This window comes from Oreochromis aureus, linkage group 4 (assembly GCF_013358895.1).
Source record: "Oreochromis aureus strain Israel breed Guangdong linkage group 4, ZZ_aureus, whole genome shotgun sequence".
NCBI classification, from domain to species: domain Eukaryota; kingdom Metazoa; phylum Chordata; class Actinopteri; order Cichliformes; family Cichlidae; genus Oreochromis; species Oreochromis aureus.
Window position 1 is genome coordinate 33,695,926 of NC_052945.1, and position 8,376 is coordinate 33,704,301.

The 8,376-nt window shown below is 37.5% G+C and overlaps 1 protein-coding gene across 1 annotated transcript; it reads left to right on the plus strand.

The window, feature by feature from the left end:
- Positions 1–1,405: 1,405 nt before the first annotated feature.
- On the plus strand, positions 1,406–7,698 carry praf2 (PRA1 domain family, member 2). The gene is made up of 3 exons (XM_031739744.2): positions 1,406–1,610; positions 3,204–3,421; positions 5,206–7,698. Exons 1-3 carry the CDS (start codon positions 1,432–1,434, stop codon positions 5,343–5,345), a joined length of 537 nt encoding a protein of 178 aa, XP_031595604.2. The 5' UTR covers positions 1,406–1,431; the 3' UTR covers positions 5,346–7,698.
- The last annotated feature ends 678 nt before the right edge of the window (positions 7,699–8,376 follow it).

Genomic DNA, 8,376 nt, shown 5'->3' on the forward strand with positions numbered 1-8,376 from the left:
GTCTCAGGTTTTGCACACCACTTTGTCTGTTAAACTGACCATAATTAAGACTGGCTTTGAAGAATTACCAGCTTTTTTCATGATGACTTGCAGCACAATGCTTCCTTCAGAATGCCATGAAAAGAATAAAGATTATGCTCTCCTCCTCTGCATTTATCACTCTTTGTAAAGATATGAATTAGTCCAACCATGTCTTAAAATCAGTTCTGGTGTAGAGTGATCAGTATGTTTGAGGTATGTAAGCTTAATCACAACCACTGTTCTGGTGTTAGCATACTGTTTCATATCCACCTCCCACAGCGGTCTCACTTTGTAAATTTCATAGCTTGTGGTCAGTTTTTCAGCTGCCTCAGCCAGCAAATCTCACCATCAATATGCTGACAAAGGTCTCTCCTGGAAATTTAAAACAACAAAGAATAGAATATCTGTAAAATTGTTGTGGTTAATTTATACTGGATCAAATTTGGTTTGATCCAGTGGGACTATTTATTTGAAAAGGTTTGAAAGAATTAGATGCTGGTAGAGAGATGAAACACTAGTATTAAATTAATTGCAACAGCATTAATGGAAGAGAGAAAATTGTGTTATCAGATTAATGATGAGGCAGAACCATATTATTGTTGATATGTGGAACTATCTAAATCCTCTGTCCAAAAGGTATCATTCAAAGAAATCACAGGACGTATCCAGAGGTTTGTACCTTGAAGTCAAATAATTGTCACTTGTGAGTATTTTGAAGACAACACCTGGAGGGACAGAAACATTTTAGACTTTTATGGTACATTTATTTCATGAGTTCAGTTTTACAAATTAAGATTGAAAACATGAATAGGTAAACCCCAAACCATTCCCTTCTTCTGAATACTCAAAATTATTTTTTATAGTTTCAGTAACTATATAAAATTGAGAAAACAAAATAAAAAATATTAAATAGATTAAATCACAAAGCAACTATGAATTTATTATCAGCAAGCTACGTAACTTGCTGGTAATAATAAACATGTTTCACTACCGCCCAAGAGTCACTGTGACAACTTTATACACACATTCTATGGTGGGTGCCTTTAAAAAACAATTCTGTGCCACGCGTGGACTCTGTGTAATATAATCGATTTTACTGAATATAGTCTAAACTAGGTGCTAATTGATAAAAATGGTAAACGTGGCAATTTAACTAATGTAAAACATTTTAACCTCCAAAAATTTGCTCGACTTATTGTATACTGACTAAAAAACACAACGGGCCACAAGTGAGTGGTAATAAGAGGTATTAGTAAAGATATTTCTGTTTCCAAACTACTGCGTGGACGAGCGCGCATTCTCGCTATTCGGGAACGTGCAGCGTCCAGTTCGGCTCTGGAGCGTTCTTCCCCATTTCTTCCGTCCCCCGTTGCACTCTGGGAAATCTCGTGTATTTATCGCTTAGAAAAGATGGCAGGCGTGCAGCCGCCACCCCTCCGTAGTCTGGATGATTTCCTCCTGTGTGCGGTCCGGTTCGCCACGCCAGATGTGCGTAACTTGGACCGCTGGAATAACCGCATTATTAACAACCTGCTTTACTACCAGAGCAATTATTTCCTGTGCGTGCTTGGCTTCCTGCTCATAGTGGGGTAGGTATTCTGACGTGGTCAGCACCCCCCTCTCACATTCACCAGTCTCTCTCTCATTCTAGTAAACAGCGAAGTTTGTGAATTTTCAGGATTGTGCTGAACTCCTTTTAGTGACTTGCATTTCAGCAACAGCCAGAACGAACAGGCTCCATGATCATGACATCGTCTCTTGACCATAGAGTTTCACACATGAGAGCGAGAGACAGATTTGGAGTAATGAACATCTTAGTCAGATCTGCCAACCTCCATTTCTCTACGTGGGAATGGAAGAAGGCAGCTGATCTCAATGATCTGTTACAGCACGTTAAAGGGAATGCCACACAGTCCAAGAACTAACATATTTCCTTCCAGTTCTATCCTTAAACCCAAAATTTGAGGTTGTGAACCAGGAGTGTTGTAGAGTAGCACATTGGGAACAAACAACAAGTTTTAGAGACCAGACAGTGAGCTCATAGGAAGGATGAAAAGCGTATTAGAAATAAACATCAAACCAAACAACCTCAACATTGGTTCAAGTTTAATTACTTTAATTGTGGACAGACCTCCTGCCTCCATAAAGGTGCATTAGGAGATGGGTCTGCCCTGCAGCAATATGGCGACCACACTGAACCAGAAGATTCAAATGCAAGTTGTAACTTTAAAGACTGGAGCAAATGACTTGGAGGCATATCATCCAGTTTCAATTTGACTAATCAAGATCATCTTCTTATCTGACAAGTAGATAAGGCGATGAAAGAAGTTTGTGTTGCTGTTACCAAAGAATTCTCTTCTGGCACAATATGACATGCTGGTATGCACCACAATTTAGATTATTTACACTAAATGTGAGAACAGCACTGTTTGTGGTTTTTTTCCTCAAGAAACTCGAATTACTTTCTTTAGGACATTAAATGCACACACTGTTCATTTGCTGTAGATAGTTTTTCAGACCCATGTCTTCTACTTTTGTCCTGCACTTGTACATCACTGCTCACATCAAACACAATAAGTTGTTTATATTATAGTTCTTTATGTCCCTGCTGTTATTTGCATTTTTTTAAAACATTTTTATTAACTTAGTAACTGTACAGTGATTTTTTTCATTATGTTGTAAATTGTTATTTGAATCTGCACTGTCTGTCTGCCAGACACTTTGCTGCTGGAACACCATGAGACAATAAAGGATATTTATATTCTGTTCTATTCTGTTTTAAGTAAGCCACCATTTGGGTTTTGTTGAACTTTGAATTTAGTTTCCAACAGGATTGCTAACATATTCAATGGATTCATGTAGAGTTAATTTGGATATTACTCAGTGAACTATATTAAGTCTGTATTTGTCAATAACATAGAGAGTGACACATCAGGACAACGTTCATACAGTTAGTCCAAATAACAAAGGCAGACGACAGATCAGGGGTCTGTACCAGAAAGCAGGATCACTGACCAGTCTCTTATTCTGAGTGAATGAGGTTTAAGCAGCTGATTTCTCAGTGACTGCCAGAACCAACGGAGTATATCTCAGTAATACTTGTTTTTTTTCCTTATTAAGCATTAAGATGCTAGTCTCATTATGTAGATCCATTACTTACAGTTATTCCTCTCTCCTCTCAGGTATTTCCAGCCCTTCCAGCTTTTCACTGGCATGACAGTGGTCACCTTGTTGTTCGCCGGCTTTGTCTGGGCTGCAGAGAACCAAGCTCCTATTCGCCGTTTCCGTAGAAACCACCCAACAGTCTCTATGTTGGCCATTCTTGCAGCTAGCTACCTCTTCATATCAGTGCTGGGAGGAGTAGCTGTATTTCTGTTTGGGATAGCCTTCCCTATATTCAGTAAGACAGAAAAATACACACTAAATCGTACACTGCAAATTTGACCAGATTATGAAAACAAGGTTCGGCTGTTTTGGGAACCTGTGAAGCAGGCATTCTTTTCACAAGTGCATGGGCTTGGTTTTGGTAAATCAACATCTCTAAAGACTTTGTAATCCACTGCCATGTAATACATTGATTTGATTTATTAGCACTGGAGTTAACACTTGTGAGTTAGTCTGACCGATCAGTAAATTTGTCTTCATTGTTGTTTATCAAGTTGCTTTTTAAAAGACATTTCTGGAGTACCCAGGCATTAAAGTCCTGATGCATGATGACCAGCTCTACCTACTGAGCCACAGCTAGGTGGTAGAGCAGATAGCATCATAGCTGGCATAACAGCCCCATCTTTACTTCTGTATGTGGTGTTTGTCGGTCAGTCTTGGTGTTGCAATGTAAACAACATTGATGTTTTGACTCTATGTCTCTTGCTCATATTTAAATTGAGAGAAGTTAGACATATACTGAGTTTTTGTACCTGTGCTTTGATACAAAATAGGGTAAATGAGGAGTTGCAGGTGAGCATTCTGGATAAAAAAAAAGAGAGATGAGACATTAAAAGAACATGTTGTAAATGAACAGTTATTCATTATTGGGTTGTATAATTCTCTCATTGCATTAAAGGGAAGTAGTATGAAGTGAAAAGGCTTCTTGCAGCTTCACGTTTCTGTTGGAATCTCCTGAACCACTTATTGCTTTGTCCTTGGGTTTTCATAGCAATTATAACTCAGGCCATAGGTTTGTTTGTTAGGAAGTTAGTTTAACTTCAAGAATCAAACTTATGAAATTATGCTGTGGGTAGAGCCATCATATTTTTGGTTTGTCACTCTAGAAAAAGACTTAAAATTCTAGGCAGAACCACAAAGTTATCAACTTTTTTTATGCACTTTGAAAAAAAAAGCAGCTTGTTTGGGGAAAACGCAGATAAGGTTCAAACATAAATCAAAGCATGAAAAATTATAAATGTTATTATAAGATAAAGGCCTTTGTTATTAAGTAATGTGTTACAGATAAGAAAATAGCTGCCTGGTCATCCAAAGATAACATCATTGTTTTTTAGTGTCAATATGGACATCTGCTGAATTTGAGCAGAAGCTAGAAGAAGGAAAGCAAATAGTTTGCAGAACTTGTTGAGGACTTATTGTGTGTCTGGAGCCCGTTCTCACTCCCGAGGCGTAACATCCCGACGTTTTGTCACGTCCCGGGACGTTCCTGAGGAACGCGAAAGGTGACCTTCCACGTTGTTATGGTACGCGGCGGGTTCCAGCCCTATATTGCAGCCCTAAACCTAACCTTATCCCTAAGCCTAACCATAACCTTATTTGTAACCTTAACCATAACCTTATGCCTAACCATAACCTTATTCCTAACCTTAACCATAACCGTATCCCTACGCCTAAACCTAACCTTATCCCTAAACCTAACCATAACCTTATTCCTAACCTTAACCAGCACTTTAATCATGTGAAATAGTGTGTTCCCAAGCGATTTTAAGGGGAAAAGCGAAGATGTGTAGATTGAGTCCAAACGGTTCTCACGTGTCCGCAGTTTTCCGATGTCGTCACGTAGGAACGCGTTGGGTGGCCGAAAACGTAATATGTTGACGATTTGTCACCTAGCGTAAAATGTTATGCTTTGGGAGTGAGAACGTGTTGGTGTCTGAATGCAGTGTGTGTGGGTCTAGTTCAAACAAGAACCAGAAAAGTTCTCTGTTGGACAGAAAGTCTTGTCTCTCTTCTTTCCAGTGGTTCTCGTCCATGCATCGGTGAGGCTCCGCAGTCTGAAGAACAAGCTGGAAAACAAACTCGAAAGCATTGGTTTGAAGAGGACTCCAATGGGAATTCTTTTAGAGGCCTTGGGACAGGAGCAGGAGGCAGGATCTTAAACAGAATGAAGAAGATGATGGTGGACAATTGGGGGGAGAAATGAAGGTAAAGATGTAGGTGGGCGATGACGGGGAGAGAAAACGGAGCATTAGCACAGTGAGAGAGGGGGAGTCAGCCAAAAAATGTCCAGTTGTCATTTGGTTTGTTAACTGATCAAAATCAGAAGTAACAACATGACTGACAGGTGACAGTCTCTGAAGTAACAGATATGAAGTCATTTCTGGTGTGTCTTTGCACTTTAAGCACATTGTTTTGCAAAATCTGTCAATGCACTACATGTGAGGTGATGTAACCATAATGTATTTATCTTTCTGTGGATGACATTTCCATAGAGCTTGATAACCTCTAAATATTTCTGGAAATTACTTTAAAAAAACCATATACACTCTCAAAGTGGCTTATTCATATCCATCCAGTGTGTAATATCTAGAAAAATTCTTTTTACATCAAAAATATGTATTTTGAAAAGAAAAGAAAAGAAACAAAACCATGATTTGTGGGTTTCATTCTGTTACGAGATCTGATGCCACAATTTAGTTTTGATCTCTGCATTCTTCAAATCAACTGTCTGAACAAGAACAAAAACTGTGCTGCATCCTGTCTCACACTGAAAACCAAGTAATCCTTTTTATTTCCATATCCTATGTATGACAAAGCTTATTCCTAAAAGCTGTCATATGAGATTATTAGCAGAATTCATGTTAAACCAGCCCAGCCTGTTTACTTTGAATAATGAATCTAACCGCCCAAGTATCAATCCAACCATGTTTTCCTCATACAATTACAAATCAATTGCATAATGTTAACTTCAAAAATGTCTTCAATATATATTTTTCCCTGATATTTAGTGCTCTACTGTTTAAAACTTTTTCAGTTATTTCTTTTTCCCGTTGACATAGTAGTATTAGTACTACTAAAAACTAAAACACCTGGATTGCACAGGCAAAAACCTCAACTTAAGACTTCGCAGTGGAACTTGTGTATTCAATGAGTGACATTAAAGTGGCTACTTCCATATTTTATGTAAATTCTTTGGTAGAGCTGAAGTGTAATGTCCAAATAAATCTGACTGTCCTGCCAATACAGGACATTAGAAGTCAAAATGACAAACTATCTATCAATCTATTTGTAACAAGGCAATAAATGTAGTGTAACCTATAAACATTATAGCATTTAACCTAATACGCTTCTGTCGAAGCAGCAACAGAAGGTGACATTATGAGATGGATATTTTATATTAATACAACAAGCAGAGCCAAAATCTTGATACACCTTTGGTATTGTAGGAACCTGACCTGTATTAACCCAATTTTTTTTTATAAGTCAGGTTCCTGTTTTTGGTGCTAAAAATGTTACAAGAAAATCTTGGTGTGATATGAAGAATGAGGTCAGGATAAATCTGATTGATTGTACAAATCTTTGAGGACCAGTAAGTGCAGAATAGGTGTATGAAAGAAACAAATTAACAATTTAAAAGTAATTATTATATCTATTATCTGAAGAAGTATACAGTTCACTCACATTGCTCCCCATTACATTCCACATGTGCTTTTCACTGGAATGTACCCAGTCTTCCAGTGCTGGCAGCTGGTTAAAGCATTTCAGGAGGAAATCAGTAAACTAGAATTTTCTCAGAATTTCTTAATAAATAAAGTTTTGTTACCATAAATAAAATGATTTGCCTGCTTTAAGAGCCTTTGTGGTAACAGTACACTTTTCTTCTAGCCATTTTTAGCAGTCTGCTGCTTTGGTCCACACTGATGTATCTCAGCACAGACTGTCTGAAAATCTTCTTCACTATTTTTCTGGACTGTAGAGAAAATGTTGATAGACTTTAGTGATCTTGCTTCTGACTGAATATATTATTTGAATCCCGTTCGTGACTTTTCTTCTGTTCATTTCAATGCAAGTTTGCAAATAATGCTTCAAAAAGGTTCCTCCAGTACTATTCTCTTTAAACCAGTCATTATGAAGCAAACGATATAAGATTTTGTTTTATGTATACTTTTTCATGTTTAAAGAGCATGTTACACTATTGTATATGTGCCATTATAGATTTGAAAATCTCTGTTAGTACAGGTAAACACAGGAATCATGATTCTTATAGATCCTGAACATTTCATGCTTCTGCTAATCGTTTTTTAACCATCAGCCAAATCTATTAATGGTTCGTTAAATCTGAGCTTAAATCCGAGCTGCAAGAATGTAAACTGTTTTTTGAATGACCATGAAAATTTAACAAATCCTGAAGTGTTGCCTTCAAATCAGCTTAATGTTTGAATTATGTTTCTTGAACAATGTCCTGGAATGTTTATAGCATTTTTTATAAATAAAAAATAATGTCAAACTGCAGTTTGTGTTGATTTTCTAGTAACGCGAAAAATGGAATAAATTCAACTCAATCAATGTGCAAAAAACACATGATGTAGAGATTTTCAAAGAACCTTTGGTTTGTCAGAATGATGTACCAAGTAAACATCTTACAGTAAAAGTATGACAGAGAAAGCCAGACAGAGGTCACAGTTGGATCTAAACTAGTCGGCAGGTTAGAATACAGAAGAAACCTGCTTAATCAAAATGAGGACAAAATCTGAGCCAGTGGGTGAAAAAAAGTTATATCAATCTAACTTCACCAAATTTTATAAAAAGAGTTACCAGAGGCAGATTTTAACCTAGGTCTGTCCTTACATTGTATCTGTGCCTTTAATGTGCTCGGCTGAGGTAATGTAGAGCTGAGATGACACCCAGGGAAATCACAGTAGCAGTTGTGGTTTTTTTGGCCTCTGAGCAGCATCTATATTTTCTTACTTTTGTAATTCTTATTTATTTGTGCATCTGGTTTAGTGTTTTTCTGCTCTGATTGGTTCATTTCTGGCCACCTTTTCCTATTCCGAGTGAGTGAGCCTTAGCACAACCTGAATGCTCGCTTTCAGGCCTCCTTTTCTTTGCGCTTGTTAACTTTACAACGTTTATTCTAGACAAATATAGTGGAAAATCTTCGGTGTTAGGGATATAGCTATATGATATGCT